The following is an 18,790-nucleotide window of genomic DNA, read 5'->3' on the forward strand; positions in this document are numbered from 1 at the left end:
GTACGGTTTTGACACTCGGCGAAATGAGCTGGGCTCAGATGTTTCGATCGAATAATCTCTGTTTTTTGAAGCCCGTTTATAACTACGAAGTCGTTAAAATAAGCAAATAAAACAATCTACTCGGTTTGAACCTACTAGTCAGTGTTTGGAATGATAATTCACTTAAAATAATTAACGAAACTGTTTCATTAAAACACAGTTCAACCAAATCTTCGCGAAACCGGTGGACACGTCGCGTAGTGTAGTTTACAATGCGCAAATGCCAGCTGTGAGAGCTTTTTTGACGTTTGGGAAGAAAAGCTTTACCTACATTCTCTCACCAATCACAAACCAAACACAGAACATGAGGTGCGCTTGTAACCCTTGTAAACAAATAGCGGCTGATTGGTGGTCCATTTAAACATAATTTTTTTTATTTGTAATTCTAAATACAATTTAACGACTTATAATCCGGTATATCATATTGACGATTGAAATGTTAAGAAGATGACGTAATATTACTTCAAATTGTGGTTCTTCAGGCGGTAGACTGTGTGAATCATCATTGGTCAGCGCAGCATGGAAACCGGCAAGAGCGTCGATAAGCAACCGGTGGATTTGAATTATCCCTAATATCTTCAATTTTTCAATGCTCATTCCAAAATTTTCAAGTTGAAGATGGTTTGAGTGATTCTCAAAAATAAAGTGACCGTTTAAAACCTTTCGCGTATTATTACTATCGTATTTAAAATCACTTGTTATTGTTACTATATGCAAAATCGTTTTACCCTGTACTACCTGTAACTCATTTGAAGCGTTTATTACAATGCTAAATGGTTGATTTAACCCTCTAGTGCCCAATGCCGCCATTTGGCGGGCTTCAGTCAAACCTCTTAAAAGCTTCAATAAATACTTAAAAAGTGTTTACAATGATTTATAGCGATTTTACCGAAGCCCGTCTAGAAATTAACTTGGGCACTAGAGGGTTAAAAAAAAACCAAAACTTAAAGTATAGTTTTCACTACTTTTGCAATCTTAGAATAATTCTTCTTTAAATTTGAAGAAAGAATCACTGCAGTTTTCGGTATTTTCGATGTTGTGGAAATGTTGTTTCTAAAAACTATGCTCTATAGATCAGATTTAATAAAAACCATGGAAAATGATGTTCAACATTTGAAAGTAAGTTTTCACGAGTTTTGCAACTCAAGGTCTGACATTGCCGTGAGGAAAAATCTGTTTGTCGTGTCGATCATTGCAGATCCTTTCTATGATCAAACGCAGCTCGGATCAAACGCATCAATTGACATCTGTAGAAGTCCCCAATAATGGTTTGGCCTGGTTGAAGCAGTTAAAAATAGATTACGCCTAACTAATCCCACCTTATGCACAGAAAGACCGTTTTCTCATGAATATTCTACTTGGGTGTTGATGTCGATGCATGCAGCAATCTTTTGCAATCTTTTCACCAGGTTATACAAGATAAATAATACTCTTGAGAAAAATTAAAGTGTTTAAGTGCCTAGGATATACCCATCTAATCCTGCATTATCTTACCAGTTAGCTCCAGGCCGAAGTGTTACTTGCTGTTCGAAGAAGTCGTCTTTATTCAATTCGGTCCACGGCTACAGCTCGCCAGTCCTGTCGCCTGCGGAGGCCTCTGCAGGTCGTCTTCCACTTGATTCAGCCACCTTGCTCGTCGCCTCGCTTCAGTCAGGTCCTTATCAAGAGCCATTTTCACCGCGCTGTCGTCCGACATTCTTAGGACACACCCACCACCTCAGTCTCCCCATTTTCGCTTTTCTCTCAGCAGCTGAAGCAACTTGTGGCTCCGCCATAATTCATCTTCTTTTTGCACTCCATCGGGAATGGTACGCAGTAACTTTCGTTCGAAGCCAAAAGCGCGTTGGTCCTCCACGATGGTCCATGTTTCGAGGCCGTTGAGGACTACCGGTCTGATCAGGGTTTTGTAGATGATCAACTTCGCGCGACGGCAAACTCGTCTTCCACCTCGATTTCAGGAGGTTGATCCTGTCTCATCTGGAACCTCTTTCTCTCATGTACTTATCACTAAGGGACCATTCATTAATGATGTCACGCGTTTAGGGGGGGGGGGAGGGGATTTCAATTATTGTGACATTTTGTGACATATGGGAGAGGAGGGGTTAGCTTGAGTGTGACATCACATTTCAACTAAAAAAATAAATAAAAATGTCACATACCTTACCACAGAGATCAACTCAGAACTATTTATAATATTTGCATCATTCATTTATAGTTCTACGATCTCTTTTTTTGCTTAAGATTTGCTTTAGATAAAATAAATGACAATTTTTTTCTCGCTAAAAAAGCATAATGTTCTTTAATTCTGTTTTACCGTGCATTTTCATTTATGAATGACAGCGCAATTTAAATAATATTGAGTGTCTCTCAATCAAACCGATACAAAAATTGTGACAAAATGTGAATAAAAAAGTTTGGTTATTGTAACATGGGGAGAAGATTTGGATTGCGAATTGATTGAAGAAGAGGAACTAAATATTGATGGTTTTAATTTTAATTTTTCCCAAATTTTGCGTGACATCATTAATGGATCGTCCCTTATCAATGTCATCGGTGAAGCCAAAGCGCTGAACACCGTACCATTCGTGTCGATCTCGCTCTACATATCACACCTTCCAAAGCGATGTTAAACGGTAAGGATTATATTCCACCACTTTGTCGTAATCCACTTCGAGATTCGAAAGTATCCCCGAAACTCGAGCTACGCATATTACCCGATCTGTTGTCAACTTGCCGAACTGTGTCAGATTATCCGTAGAACCGTTATCGTATATAATCTGCCATAGCTGATCTCAACCGATTGTGTCGTACGCCGATTTAAAACCGACTGTGAGTATGTTGTATTCACGGAATTCTGCGTAACCTGCCTAACCGCCAATATCTGATCCGTGGTGACGCGGGCGCCCATGAACCGCGCCTAGTAGTGCTGCTTCGCAAATGGTGATAGTCGATGGCAGAGTATTTGGGAGAGTAGCTTGTAGGCGGCGTTCAGTAGAGTGAGTGCCCGGTAATTGCAGCACTCCAACTTGTCGCCCTTTTTGTTAATATGACACCCAATACCTTCACTGCTTTGGACAGGCAGACTGTATGCCACCACGGGTCGGCGCGTGGCGATCGCCGAGGTCATGCAATATGTGCGTGACCACTGACAGTACCCGACAGTCCCGGACCAGCAGCGGGAGATCGCCTAGGGGTGGTGAGGGTCGGAGTCGGACACTGGGCAGGCGACTACTCGCAAAAGCCACAAGTACCTGGAAGCATCTCCGACGGAGCGAGCAGTGCTGCTCCCACCATCCAAAATGCACTAACCCGCCCATTGGGGCCGATTCCAGTAAGTTGCCAATTACGGCAACTGGTCGTAACATTTTTATGATTCGAGTCAGATTTTGTTTTCGTACCACGATTCTGGGCTGGCACCTGCGCCGAGCTCCCTTAGTAAGGTCGTGTTACAACGGCTTGAAACGGCGAAATAACGATCGGTGCAGGGGTCTCCGTCCCGTTGAACCTGGCAGGCCTTTCAGTACGTTCCGCGTTCATTACCTGGTGGCGATCAGATGGTGGGAATTGGTGTTAGGACCAGTTTTCCTTTCCTGACCTACGCCGGTCGGAGGCGACATAGTTGCTCATAAGGCTTTATGGGCGGCCTACCCTAGCCATGACACTGCTTATGCCGACCACCATTGGACCACATAGGCGACTAATCCATTATGAACAAGGATAGCGGCTGGAAGGGGGACCCAATTAACTACAAAATGAGCACAAATAAAAAACAAGTGACGGCTGTGGACAAACTACCAAATCCCTTTCGCGCGAGGTGGCATCCAGCGGTCTCCACAGAAAATGGCGGAGACGGATACAGCAAAATCCGGTGGCTAACACGCTAGTTTCCACACCGGATATAACAGTCGATGTCCCCTTGCTAGTCAAGGCCATCGAAAAGAGAAGGCTCGATGCTATCATCGAGTTCGCGGCGAATAGGAGCAATGTATCCAGGGAAGCAATATATCCAATCTGAAGCAGGGCCTCCTCCTGCTTCGGGCTACCATAGACGAAGCTCAAAAGGAGTACGCCGAACCTGTGGCTCGGGTTAAAGCCTCCGGGGCTTATTACGGATGTCACCTCACGGTGAGAACGAAGTGAAAAAATCTCACGGCGAAAAAAGACGCGTGCAAATCAAATGGGAATCACTTTCACCGTACCTATTCCGGTTGTCATCTCACCGTGAAGTGACTCCCGTAATAAGCCCCTCCGAAAAGGGGGCGAGGACTGAGAGGGCAACTGAATACAATCAGATTCAGACTATTTTCCTCATGCCCTCATTCGCCGCGGTCTGCTCTATGGGCAGGTCGGTAAGCGAACGAGGCAGTCTCCGGGGGCAGCAGTCCCCGATAACGTGAACTAACGCTTGGTGGAGCTAGCCTCGCGAGTTAGCACATCAACAGGCTCAAAGGCCGAAACATCGACCGGAGCGGCGACTGCGGTAAACTTATGGGTTACCGTCGTAGGAAAAGGGCGCAAGGAGGGTAAAAAGCCCCAGGACGGAGCGGTGCGAGAGGTGCAGGTTCGGGCACTCACTTTGGAGGTGACTTCCCAGCTTAAAAACCTGGATGAAATCACCGAGGGGTGCGACGTTGCACAAGCCCTCAGAGACAAGTGCGGGTTTGGAGGTGGCCATTGAGTTAATCCGCCTCCGAAAGGGTCCAGCGGGGACCCAGGTGGCTAACTTCCGACTAGCATCGGCAGATGCGAACTTGGCACTAAAGGAAGGCAAACTAAAGGTCGGGTGGTCAGTGTGCCTCTGGGTATACTCGTTTGCTGCAAGGGGTCCGACAGAAGTTAGTTATGTAGGCCATAAAGCGAAGGATTGCGGGGCGTCTCCCAAGTGCATGGTATGTTCCGGAAAACGGGACGCTAAACACTTTATGGGAGGCCCCAGGTGTCCAGCAGGTAAGCCGGCTGCGAAAACACGGGTATAAGGGTAACACAACTGAGCTTGAACCTCTGCTATGCGGCTCAGCAGCTGCTATACCAAGCAGTCACTGAGTCGCTGTCGGAGATCGCCATCGTATCGGACCCCTACCGCATCCCTCCCGGAAACGGTAACTGGGTTACGGATAAATCCAGTATGGCGGCCGTATGGACGACGAGTAGATTACCAGTTCAGTAGGTTATTTCAACCTCAAACGAAGGGTACGCGGTTGCCAAGGTAAACAAAGTGTTCTACTGCAGTTGCTTTGCTCCGCCACGTTGGTCTACCGGAAGGTTCACCCAGATGGTCGACCAGTTATCCATGGAGCTAATGGGCCCAACGCCGTTGGTAGTGGTGGGTGACTTCAACGCTCGGGCTGTCGAGTGGGGAAGTCGCTTTACGAATCAGTATCAGATCCTGTCGAAAGCTTTGGCAAAGCTCAACTTAGATCTGGCCAACGTTGATACCAAATGTACATGTAGAAAACAACGCGAGACAGTAACGGGTAGAACCAACACTCACACCATCCGCGGGTGGAAGACATCGCATTACGATGCCTAGGTATTCGAAGCGGCAATGCGAAAAGAGTGCGATGGAGGCAGTTGGCTCCGCCCGACTGCTGACCAACTAGTTGCCATACTACCGCGGGTGTGCGACGCCACCATGCCTAGGATCCGCCAACCTAGAAATGGGAAGCCACCAGCTTACTGTGGACTGATACGATAGCGGACCTCTGCAGTGCGTGCCTCCGTGCAAGACAGAAGGTGCAGCGTGCGCAAACAGACAAACAGAGGATTGAGCGCCGCGCAGCATTCGGTTCTGCAAGATCGGCGCTAAAGAGTGCGATTAAGGCAAGCAAGAGGGCCTGCTTCGATAGGCTATGCACGAGTGCCAATAAGAGCCCGTGGGGTAACGCCTATAGGATCGTAATGGCCAAGACCAAAGGCGCTGACGCCTGCAGAGCGATCACCAGCGAAGCTGGAGCGCATTAACGGGGGACTCTTTCCTCGTTACGAGCCAAGTCCTTGGCCTCCGGCAGTCGAGTCTCACATCCGACGTTCCAGTATCTCAGACACAGACCAGAGGTGATCGGCCAACCTGCCGAACATCCAATCCGTGAGCGACGACAGCCTTGTCGGGATCGAGGAAGAGGTTAAGGTTACGAATGAGGATATCATCGTGATCACCAACTCCCTAAAGGTGAGCAAGGCACCGGGACCGGATGGAATCCCAAACCTGGCAATCAGGCTGGCGATTAAAACGACCCCCGGCTTGTCTCGGGTAGTCATGCAGTGGTGCCTGGATGACTGCCTCTTCCCGGACAGGTGAAAGCGGCAGAGTTTGGTCTTACTGCCGAAAGCAGGAAAACCGCCAGTGGACCCATCGGCATATAAGCCTATCTGCCTGCTGGACACTGTGGGCAAGGTCTTTGAGAGGATTATCCTCAACAGACTGGTGAGGTACACGGAGGGTGTAAACGGTCTGGCAAGTAACCAGTACGGTTTCCGGAAGGGCAGATCCACGCTGGATGCTATCCTCTTTGTCACCAAGACGGCGGAGGTAGCATTCCAGCGCAAGAGAAGGGGCATACGCTATTGTGCAATCGTCACGCTCGACGTGAAGAATGAGTTCAATAGCGCCAGTTGGGACTCCATAGCGCTTGCGCTCAGGAGCATCCATGTACCGGTGTCGCTGTAGAAGCTTCTGGAAAATTACTTCCAAAACCGAGTACTTGTTCACAATACGGAGGAGGGTCAGAAGTGCGTCCCAATTACCGCAGGAGTTCCGCAAGGTTCTATCCTGGGACCGGTGTTGTGGAATGTCATGTATGACGGGGTGTTGAAACTCAAGTTCCCTGTAGGGGTTGTGATCGTCGGCTTTGCAGACGACATAACGCTAGAAGTCTACGGCGAGTCGATCGAAGAAGTCGAGTTGACGGTCGCGCACTGTATACGCAAAGTCGAATAGTGGCTGCACTCCAGAAAACCATAAGACGGAGGTCACGGTTGTGAATAACCGCTATTCAGAGCAACAGGCGGCGGTCAGAGTCGGAGACTGCACCATCACCTCAAAGCGATCTTTCAAGCTCTTGGGGGTTATAGTTGACGATGAGCGCACATTTAAGAGTCACGTCAACTATGCTTGCAAGAGGGCTTCAACGGCAATTGCAGCACTAACTCGAATGATGTCGAACAGCTCAATGGTGAATGGCAGCAAGCGTAAACTTCTTGCCAGCGTGGTTTCGTCCATACTCAGGTATGGGGGCCTAGTGTATTCCAAAGCGCTAGGCAACTAAAAGATTTTCTTTATTTACATTGTTCTTGAGAAATATTTTAGTTCAAATGTATACAAAATTGATAAACGGGACAAAAAATGGTCTGAAGTTTAGATAATATGTGGAAAAATCCTACAAGTGACAGCGTATCGTGACGGATTTGCAATTTGTATGACTTTTGCGAAAAATGATTTTGAAAATCAGAAATTCCGTCTCAAACTGACAGCTACTGAGCTGTTGTCTTCCTGGAATTATTCTGAGGGATATTCTATTGTGGGCCAAAGATACCGGCACCTTTCATCATTCTATTTTTTTTTTAAATGGCGGGGGGGGGGGGGTGTGAGTTTGTAATGATATATTTATGTACTAAAATATCTATCCAGAAATAATATTGTGTGTTCTGCCACATATGGTGACATTTCAACACTATTATATATACATTTGTATGCTTTTTTTATGGTGCTTATTACGGGAGTCACTTCACGGTGAAATATATTTCACTTTCACGCTCACTTCACTTTTTGTGACCTTTTCCCGATTCCACCTCAAGTGAGGTGACAAAAATCTCCTTGACAGTGAAGTGAAATAGAGAATAGGACAAGTGAAATGAGCGAGTTTCCTAGGTCAAAAATTTCAAGTGCCGGAAAGTTGATTGAGCTGAAATTTTGTATGAGGACATTTTTCGACAAGAGGAAACTTTTGAGCCCTACCACTAAACGAAATTCGGAAGGTAAATTTTTCTCTTACGTTCCACCGGCCGCAGCTCAAAAGTTTGTAAGTCCCAGAAAGTCGATTTTTTTTCAAGGAAAAAGATTAGCCTTGTTACTGGAAAGTAAATCCCATATATATTATCACTAGATTACAAATCAATCGATTTTTAAACTTCTCTATCGTCGTGAAATCATTTCACCGTTCAAAATGATCGTGAAATAATTCCACGCGAAACGTCGCTTTTTCCGTTCTCACTTCACTGATATGACACCCATAATAACCCAGACTTCGCGATATGTCACTTTGCGACGTTTTTCTCACTTACGTGAGTCCCGTAATAGGACTTCATTCACTTCACTTTGATTTCACCGTGAAGTGACTCCCGTAATAAGCACCTATATTATTGAATGTTATTAGCTTTCGCAGTTAAGTTAATGTAATTGTAGGAAAATCATGAAACCTACTTGTCAAGGAGAAAAAAAAAGGAATAAGACGAAACTTAAAATAAACTTAAAACAATCTTTCTGACTAAAAAGTGAGCTAATCGTTGCAATTGAGGATTGCAACGATTTTTGTCAGAATTTGTTGATAATTTGGCTTGACATATTTTCTAATGTTTCTACATTAGTGAGCCTATGTAGCTCGTTCGTGCTAAACCAGGGAGGACGCTTCAAAATCATTTTCAAAAGTTTATTCTGAATCCTTCGAAGTGTCTTCTTCCTGGTTGCACAACAACTTGTCCAGATAGGAACTGCATATAACATTGCTGGCCTAAAAATTTGTTTGTAAATTAACAGTTTATTCTTGAGACAAAGTCTAGAATTCCTGTTGATTAGAGGATATAAACATTTGATATACTTATTGCACTTTGACTGGATATTTTCAATGTGCTCCTTGAAAGTAAGATTCTTATCATAAATTAGCCCTAAGTATTTAACTTGGTCAGACCAATTTAAGACCACACCGTTCATCTTAATAACGTGGTTATGGGTGGGTTTGAGAAATGAAACTCTTGGCTTATGAGGAAAAATAATTAACTGAGTTTTAGAAGCATTAGGGGAAATCTTCCATTTTTGTAAGTATGAAAAAAAAATACCTGAACTTTTTTGAAGCCGACTGCATATAACACGAAGGCATTTTCCTTTTGCGGAAATGCTTGTATCGTCACAAAACAGATTTTTCACAACCTGGTGGTAAATCAGGAAGATCAGAAGTAAAAATGTTATATAAGATTGGGCCCAAGATATTCCCCTGAGGCACATCAGCTCTAACAGGCAATCTATCAGATTTACCATTTAGATAGTTAACCTGGAGAGTGCGGTCAGTTAAATAACTTTGTATCATTTTTGTGAGGTAAAGCGGAAAACTGAAATTTGGCATTTTAGCTATTAAACATTTATGCCAAACACTGTCGAATGCCTTTTCTATATCTAGAAGAGCAGCTCCAGTCGAATTCATAATTCTATTTAATTTTAACTTTGATGCGATGCAACAGAAGGATGTCATTTGCCTGTCGGCAGTCTAAAACATAACAAAATTTGGGAGGACCCTTAAAAATCTTCATAAAATTTTAAAGAACTAAAGATAACTACGATATGCTAAGCCTTTTATTACCCAAATTCTCAAATTTTATTTCTCAAATTCCTCAACTTACCTACCACTTCGGTGGGCATCGTGCAGGACGCATTTCGGTGCGCTTGAAAGAAGACGAAGAAAAACACAGCAACGCGTCATGATCGGTTTTTTGTCTCTTTATTGAAGGTTTTATTTTCAGTTTAGAGCTGTTTAATTGATTTTAAATACAATACCTCTTTGTTTTCTTAATATGGTACAACCAATGAATGGAAACAGCGATATTACCGAAAAACGAAGATGAGTAATTTTTTTTTTTTGATTCTCTTTCTCATTTATTTTTATTTTTTTGTTCATTACATTTACTGCTGGTTCTGTGAAATGTAAGTGTTTTTTCTGTTTGTTTTGCTTTCAGCTAAGCTTAGTAGCTTCGCATCTGCTGATGGTTTTAGCCGTCTTTTTCTGTTTCTATACTGTTGAAACGTTTGCGTTTAATGCAATCAATAAATTAAAGTAATATAGTACTGTACGCTGCTCTGCGGGTTTTCTTTTAGGTAGCACTGATTGTAAATATAAAGTTGTCAGCGTTTTCTGTTAAGTGCCGGGTGAGCGAGAAAGTATGTATCAAGAGTGCGCTCCAATTGAGCGAAGCGCGTTCTATCTATTGAACTGCCTATGGCTTTGGGGTGTCGAGGGAACCTATTCAAACTTTGACTATAACGGTTGTGGATTGATATTGTCAACAAAAAATAAAATAAAACCAGAAAAATAGGATTGGGGTGACATAAAAATTGTAAATAAATAGCTTGAAACTGCCTTCTTTTTTCATTCGATAACCACTGGCTCTATAGGTCAAGCAACCTTAAATCGAGGAACAATAAAATTGTTTAAATATCTCTAGTCGTCGGTATATTTCGCGTATCTAATATCGAATCTAGTGCCAACACCAATCAGCAAGGCTGGCTTGAAGAAGTGTGGTTTCCCAAGCCAAACCCAAGTTCTATCGCACACAGTCCGATAGCTGACAGGTTAGCTCTGTGGTTGACTATGCGAGCAGAGATAGACATTATTAAAAACCAAATTACGTTGCCAATTACGACGGGTTCACTTGCTTGTGTGTGGTGCAAGTCTCAGTGTTTCCCGCTCGCTTATACTATAGAATGACCACACACACACAACATTTTACACTCATGTTTGGGGACGATACTCTCACGACCACTGATCGGTTACGAACGGGAGGATCACGAGGAAGAAACCTTTTTCTCGAACGATGATTAACAGCTTTCCACCGACGGGGAGGGAGAACTGTGTGTCACACTTTGGTCTGGTCTAATGAAGACCTTCGAAACCATTCCCAATAACTGTGATGTGAACCAATATCATCGGATCCAAAACGGTTCAGCGGTTGAGTGGAAAAAACAGTCCATTTGGCTGACTGACTGACTGACTGGGAGCGGAGCCGAAGGATAAGTCAATTTTGATATCACAAGCAAATTTTCCTCCAGTTAATCGGACAGTTAATGTTGTTCTGCTTTATTTAGCTGTTTTTTGTTCTTTTCTTCATAGTTTTTTTTTTGCTGTTGTTATAATACATGAAAAATCGTGAGTGTGTGTCTGTGTACTTTTGTGAACGCCATAAATTAAAAAAGATTCCTTCGATACAATTCTTCTTCGGAACGAGTTGTAGTAGCTAGCATGTGTTCAGCCAAAGGTTTCTCCTTTTAAAAAGGTTGGATATTTTTTTAATTTTTTCTGCCTTTTAATAAAAACTTTCTTACATTATGCGCGTTTTATTCTTCTTTCTTCTCTTGCTGATGTTGTATTTTTTTTAGAGTAATAATTTCCATATGATGTTGTTTTTTTTCTGTTTCAAAGAACGATGTTTGTGTTCTTTAGTTTTTCCTCTTGCTGTTCCGTGTGTTGTTCTTCGGAGACGATGTTGTAAGTTAGCTTCCTTTTTCGATTGTTGAATGCGTAAAAAGACTGTTGGTTTTATACTCTGCCATTACAGTTAACGATTTGTTTTTTCTTCTTTTAGTTTGGTAAAAAGGGATGGAAATTGTATACGCGGAATGCACTGATGCCCCTCCCTGTCAGGGGCATCCTCCGTGCGCTCCAGAGTGAATCACAAAAAACTTCAATCGGGATGTTTACATTTATAGAAGTGCGTTTTTTCTTCTCCTTGATTTTTTTAAGTATATTTTTTTCGTATAGGGGACACAGAGGCATAGAATAATACAATTCGGTTTATATTATGTTTTGAGTAAACATTGCGAAAGCCGAAAACGTCAAACACAGAAAAACAAAAACTGAAACCGCATTGGAAATGCGCCGCAACAGTTTGTATAAAAAAAAAACAAGGCTGAAAAGTTCGCTGCTTTGTGTCTGGAGTGATATTTACTAAAGGAAAAAATTCAGATGTGATAACCTTTTTGCTTTAGATTCCGCTGATGACTATTTAAAATATCGAGTGATGAAAACGATTTCGCGATCTGTTTCATAATAAAGAAAACAAAACTCAACAATTGTTCTGTGACGTGAAACTGTATTAACGAAGTTTCAATTTTTCGGATGCTTCCCAAATGGAAACGTTTCACCAGGAAGGGGAGATAAATAGAACATACATACAAACATGTATTTTTGTTTTCTCTTTTTTTCTTCTCTCTCTCTCTACTGTCTCTTACTGTGAGAGATCTCCGCACAAAGAAAGTGTGTGTGTTTTAGCAATTTCATAAAGAAATAATTTTTTGCGTTTGTTTTCCTCTCTCTCGTTTTCTCTTTCTTTGTCCTGTTTTTCTTTTTGTTTTTAATTAATTAGTCAAAAGGAATTTCTATTATATTTAAGTGTGTGTGTGTTTTTTTGTTTCATTAATTTTAGTTTGGTTAATTATCGCCACCTTCCTGTTGTTCATCGCCGTCGCCTTGAGTGTCCGAGGTCCACAGGGTAAGGTTATCCCTCAGCAATTGCATGATCAGGGTGGAGTCTTTGTAGGAATCCTCGTTCAGTGTGTCCAGTTCCGCAATCGCGTCATCGAACGCCTAATGTGTTCGGAATGTTTTACACCACGATCATCAAACGATAGAGAACAAGAAAGATGCAGTGTTATCTCCTGTGTAGTGCTTTCGCAAAATAAATATAGACTCGAAAATACAACAGAGTAAACTAATCGAAAAAAAAAGCGTCTTATAGTAAATAGTATTGAAGATAAGAAAAACAAAAGAAACTAAAAAACAGGTGAGAATATTATCAAAATAAATAAAATACACAACATTTCACAATTCTGACAGAGCTGATAGTGTTCATGAGTTCAACTTATATCCTACTGATACATCGGCAGCATTCCACTGGGGGACTTCGTTCTGTATTAGTTTTAGTACAAGAAGTGACTGTACTTGAGAGCAAGGATTCCACTAATACACTGGAAGTCTCATTGGTACGGGTTCGTTAACAGTACAAAGGGTTAGTAATCGAAACAATTATTGGCAATGCAGGGCTGCGGGTGGAGTTTGCAATAAGCAATTTCCGAATCGGAAATTTTTACTTGCATTCGTGAGATCGCAGGCTTTTTGGATTGCAACTAACAATTAGCTGCCTTTGAAGTATACCACGAATGTTCGAACGTGCAGCTTTGTGATTGGAATCGGTTTAAATATTAGTCCAAAAGCAAGCTTATTATTTATTAACAGGCACACGTTAAAGGGATGATGTTAGGAAGCTACTGTTCAACAACGAATGGCAAGGATCGAGTGTTAATAGTGTTAAGGGGTGAACAGACTCTTTCAACAACAGGCTTCTTTCGACACACATTTGGTTGCATAAATCGAACCATTCGAGTTTCGAGTAACTAATTTCAGAGTAGAAGGTATAATCATTAGAGTACAACTGACACAAACAGGATAAATCTAATTTATATGTAATATAACCTGCTTAGCCAAATGACAGGCCCGTGCCGGGGAGTTAATAATTTCGTAATAAAACACGGAAAAATTGAGTGCGAGGCCTAACCGAATCGGATGCGTTGGTTGCATTTTCGACTTGGCAATATCGAACGCTTCCTGATACGATTTCTGCGAATCCTCAACCACTGCTACAAACGTGAAAAGAAAGAGATAAGAAGAAACATTGGGATGCATGGTGAGAAGACTAGTTAAAGTTGCTTTTGTTTAAAAGGCAGGATTCGATGATTTTCGTTTGTTTTTTTTTTTGTTAGCACCGATTGGTTGTTGCGATTGTTGATGATTGGATTAAAATGACAAACACGTCACGGTTCACGACTTGAGTGAGTGAGGGAAAGGCCGCCAGGTGTTTGGTGTTTGATTGTTTGATAAAAATGTCAAGTTTTGAGTCACAGTAGAATGCTTCCTGACTGGATAATTGTTTCCAGCTGATGTAATGTTCGGAATGTGTACTTTATTGCATTTGATATTTTTCCCCTCGGTCCATCACATGGATAACAAATAAAACTGAAAACTAGCTTTTAAATAAACAAAAACGGAAACGTTTGACTAGAGATTATAGAAAAAAAAAGAGTAGTGACCTGTTTCGCCAGCTGGCAGGCTTTGTCGGGAGAGTTTAGGATCTCGTAATAGAAGACTGAGAAATTGAGCGCGAGACCCAATCGGATGGGATGTGTTGGCTGCATTTTGCCTTTACTAATTTCAAAGGCATCCTGGTACGCGGCTTGGGAATCGTCTACTACGGCTATAAACGGGAATAGATAATCGCGTTGGCGAAAACGACAACAGTTACAATAGCGCAACAGTGACGAGATTAGTACGTTTGTCATGTGATTGCGTGATCATCTCCTCTGCGTCCATTCCGGTGAGCCCACAATTTCGGGGCACACACACGGTAAGGAGTGAATCATGGCGGTGAACGAAACGGAAATACTTACTGTTACGGGTCTCTCCTGTGGCTACCTCGGCTAGGTATCTGTAGTAATCTCCCTTCATTTTGAGGTAAAAGACTTTGCTTTCTGGATTACTCGCTTTGGGGATCAAGAATTTGTCCAGCAGGCCCTAGAAATGAAAGATGTAATTTCTTCAGTTGTTGCTGCTGTGAGTCGGTAAGGAGGCTAAAGTTTTTCAAATAACCACTTGTTATAAAACACTAAGGTCTGTAAGCTATATTGCTTATCCTTATTTTTTTTTAAATATTAGTCAAAAATTGAGTTAGTTTTCCGTTAGTTTTAAATTAATAAATTTCAAGTGCGGTTTTAATGAATGACTGGGTATATTACAGAAGCTTCGACGAGCGACCCATCTCACTTGAAATATACGGGTGAGTCGAATCGACTCGACTTCAGTAATAGGACCTACTATTAAAAGAATTGTTATCATATCATATCTCTCGCTGCAATTATCAAGAATTTTATGCTCTTGAACAACCTTGCTACGTTTATTGTTGTTTGATTTCTGTAAATCCTTATCCGCTTTGTGTAAAGGACCTGCTTGTTTTCGCTCATATTTTTCGAGTGGAGAAGCAATGGGAAGAGATTTATACTAAAAAAATCATAAAATTTACAGGCAAAGTTCTGTGAAGATCGGGTTCTGATCCCACAAAGTAGTTATTAAGTGCTGATAAAAGTCATTTTCCCCAGCAAAATTCTTCGAAAATTACAGCCAATCATTTTCAATTTTCACTTCCAATGATCACAGCACTCTTTCAGACACACTCTTGCCTTTCTTAATTCGCTAAATTTCCTAGAAATTCCAATTATTCGACCTTGTATGAGTTCTTCTTAACCGCATTTTGTTATTTGATCTTTTACAAGTAAATTCCTAATCACAATACTCCAGATGAAAGCAAGCTGCTGTTCATTTGTCTTGGACAGTTTTGTCCATAACTTCAAACAGGACATGGACCTGACAAAAAATTGAGAAAAATAGTGCGAGAAATTTTGTTTCAGATTTTCCCGACCGATGAAAATAATAATATTTCACCTTCTTTGATCTTTCTGTTCTAGAATTGGATTACCTACCTATATCAAATTGAAATCGTCTGTTTTGTCACCTTTCATTGGCGTGAATTTTTTTCAAGGGAAAGTTCTCATAGTTTCGATGCATTAAAAGCGAACTAAATGGTTAAATTAATCCAATTCAAATACATTAATCTCAATAAGCAGAAGACGCGAATATGCAACGCGCTTACTGCCGCTATTCGCATAACAGTCCTATGTTTAAGTGGCGAATCTTATGTAAATTTTGCGAAAATGGATCCATTTTGGCATGTTTTTCAAGAATAGTCATTCAAAAGACAAGGTTTGATTCCCACAACCTCGATTTTAATGACTACTCTTGTAGAGCATGCCAAAATGGACCCATTTCCGCAAAAAACAAGAAAACATAGGACTTCTACATAGGACTGTTATGCGAATAGCGGCAGCTTACTGGTGAACCTTCGCAAACATAACACAGTGGCAAATTGAAGATTAACTGCGACTATCGATTTTTCTACATTCTAATTTTAGCCTTGCTCACATTTCGGCGGAAATTATTTCAAAAAACTCACCGTTATCACACACCTGATAAGCAGTTTTATTGCGAGAAAATATCTAATCCACCCTGCGTAGCTATGTACTATCGTTTATAATTATTAATCAAAATTTATGGAAAAATAAATCGACTGATAAGTCGCGGCACACATTATAAACGGAGTTTTTCAGCAAAATTAAGTCTCAACACACTGAATCGTACTTAAAACAACGAACTTACCAATACTTCGTAACAGATTTCCCTAAGTTCCTTTTCGACTCGTTCTCTGTACTCCCGGGCCAGTTGCTGTTTGCGGGCAGAGGATTCCGTTTTTTGCTCGATAGACGATATTACCCGCCATGACGATCTGCAGCGGGAGACACCGTTCGGATTAAAATTAAACTCATAAATCAACTCACCGCACCGCAGGTTTACCGGCAGGTGAACAAGAACGAGAACAACAGAAAAACAACGAATGCCTTACCTTCGCGCACCAACGACGTTCTTGTAAGCGACAGATAGCAGGTTTCGTTCTTCGTTTGATAGTTCTACTCCGGTTTCTGTCACTGATTTCATCGCTTGTGCCATATCGTCATATCTGCGAAAGAGCGGAAAAATGAGTCGCAAAGCGGAGCCGCTTATTGTTTGAAAGCACCTACCGTTCCGACTGTTCGGCCAGTTTGGCCTTCTGGACCAGCTCCTCCTTGTCGACGGTAGACATTTTGCTACTTCTGGTGATTTAGCTGACGCTGACGCAGGTCGAGTACGAAAATAATAAACACACTATGATCGAAGATTCGTCCGAGAGTCCGAGACTTCAAGGTTCTGCTGCAGCACTCAAACTATGATGCAGAAATCGATAGTTGACCCCTGCGGAGAAAAGAGAGTAAAAAGCCGTGTGTCAGTGTTTGTCGTGCCAGTAGAAAAGTGGGGCGCGGGAGCAGGTTGGTCGCGGAGACGCATAAATAGATCCATTTGAAAAGGCTTTATTGCAGTCCCGGCCGGGGGTAATTCAATCAATTGTGGGCTACAATGCAGCTGTTCAGCCGGCGTCAATTGTGACACATTTTCTATTGATACACAGAGGCGGTGTTAACTAGTCGCATGAGGGTCTAGCGTAATCGTGATGCGACAAATGCTTCTGGTTCGCGACCACTCAAGTATTCATTGAAGTTATTGTTCACGAACACGTGACACGGAATCATTCACAATGATGCTTCAATTCAATAAGGAAACAAACCGCTAGCAAATTTGTGTGCTGGGTGGGGCATTCGGGGTTTTACTTTTTTTTCGGTCATTCACAAAAACCAGAATATACTGGCAAACTGTACTTAGTAATTTTGGCAGCCAACGTCCGCAGTAGGGGTGTCACAGATTTAAATTACACCGATGACTAAGCGCATCGAAATGGTTGCACACTCACTCATCAGACAGCGGCAGAATCGTGACGCCCGGGTATGACGTAATACACAGCACACACAACTCACTTCCAGCTAGCACCAGTGGAGGCAATGGATAAATGAGAGAAGATCTTAAATAGCTAACTATTTTTGACCAGAAAATTGCTGCTTCCTTTGCCTTAATCGAACGAGATTGGTGTACAACTTTTGAGACTACGTACTTTCACAGGAGCAGAGTGGACAGGCCGAGTTACAACCAAGTGCAGACTTTTTGTTCGTTTTTGTTCAATCTTCCGACTAACATTGGCTACTCTACTCTACTAACGGGTCCGAGTTCCAAAGTTTGCAGCAGATTCCTTCTGCACATAGAAGAGAGAGTGAGCTACAAAAGAACCCAGGAGAGTTTACTTGGTGAGTGACGCTTTTGGACATAACACCAACTGAGACCTTCTGTGCCTGGCAGGACTCGAAGTCACAGTCCTGCCTGTCGCAAGTATATAACCCCGCTTTGTGCAGTGAGCATGTCCTTTTCATGTACTGTGGAAGCAATGGAGCCGACTCCTCGCGAAAGTACATAAATGTACAAGGAAGCAAAGCTTTCGAAACACGCCATGTGAAAATTCTGTGTCGCAAAATATAGTATGAACTGGAAGCTAGACAAATGATTATGTCGCTTTCCTCCTAGCCACCGTCCTTCTCGGCATGGTGCAATCATCCCCTTCCACAAAAGGCTATTCTGGTGTCTATGTAAGTATCCACGATGGTGGAAAAATCAATAAAATATTTTCCCATCCTAGTGATATCATCCGCAGTGTACTACTCGGTGGGCCTGTTCAGTGCTCTGTATTTTTCAACCACCGATTCAGCGTTTTGGAATGTACCCCTGCCACACAACCTTCGATTCGAAAAGCGCAGGAAGGGTTGGGTAGTAAAAAAAAAGGGAAGAAATTGCGAACAGTGAGTCATATTTGTTCCAAACGGTTGGGCTCAGGTGGATCTGAGCATTAACTAACCACCGCACATCGAGGGGAGGAAGGTTGGAATTTAAGCTTTTCTTGCTTGCACTCTTCGTTGGCTTTCGCCATTCCGCAGTTGGGGGTGATTCGGAGCACGAAGCCGCCCCTACTGCAATCGGATGGGGATCATCATTACAACCTTCTACAGTAGCCACGGTGAACCGCGTGACTGTATGTTAATAGGTTTGGGGGCACAAACTGTTGCTGTGCAAAAATTGACTCCTGCGGTGGAATGATTTTCTGTGTCAGTGGTGTAAATCGATACTCGACATTTTAGGTTTTTAATTTGCTCGAGGAAAAAAGTAAAATATTTTTATTTCATCATCAATTATAT

The 18,790-nt window shown here is 42.3% G+C and overlaps 1 protein-coding gene across 5 annotated transcripts in view; it reads right to left on the bottom strand.

Annotated features, from left to right (window-relative positions):
* Positions 1-9,729: 9,729 nt before the first annotated feature.
* LOC129722411 (14-3-3 protein zeta) overlaps positions 9,730-18,790 on the bottom strand; it is a 31,482-nt gene continuing 22,421 nt past the window's right edge. For 2 of the 5 annotated variants that reach the window (XM_055675819.1, XM_055675820.1), the window contains exons 2-7: positions 16,700-16,910; positions 16,525-16,638; positions 16,281-16,407; positions 14,462-14,585; positions 14,105-14,268; positions 9,730-12,605 (exon numbers count right to left, since the gene is read on the bottom strand). In XM_055675819.1, coding sequence (XP_055531794.1) covers positions 12,450-12,605; positions 14,105-14,268; positions 14,462-14,585; positions 16,281-16,407; positions 16,525-16,638; positions 16,700-16,761 — 747 coding nt within the window. In that variant the 5' untranslated portion in view covers positions 16,762-16,910 and the 3' untranslated portion in view covers positions 9,730-12,449. The other 3 variants (XM_055675823.1, XM_055675821.1, XM_055675824.1) reach the window with 3 other exon arrangements.

Source organism: Wyeomyia smithii, chromosome 2 (assembly GCF_029784165.1).
Source record: "Wyeomyia smithii strain HCP4-BCI-WySm-NY-G18 chromosome 2, ASM2978416v1, whole genome shotgun sequence".
NCBI classification, from domain to species: Eukaryota; Metazoa; Arthropoda; class Insecta; order Diptera; family Culicidae; genus Wyeomyia; species Wyeomyia smithii.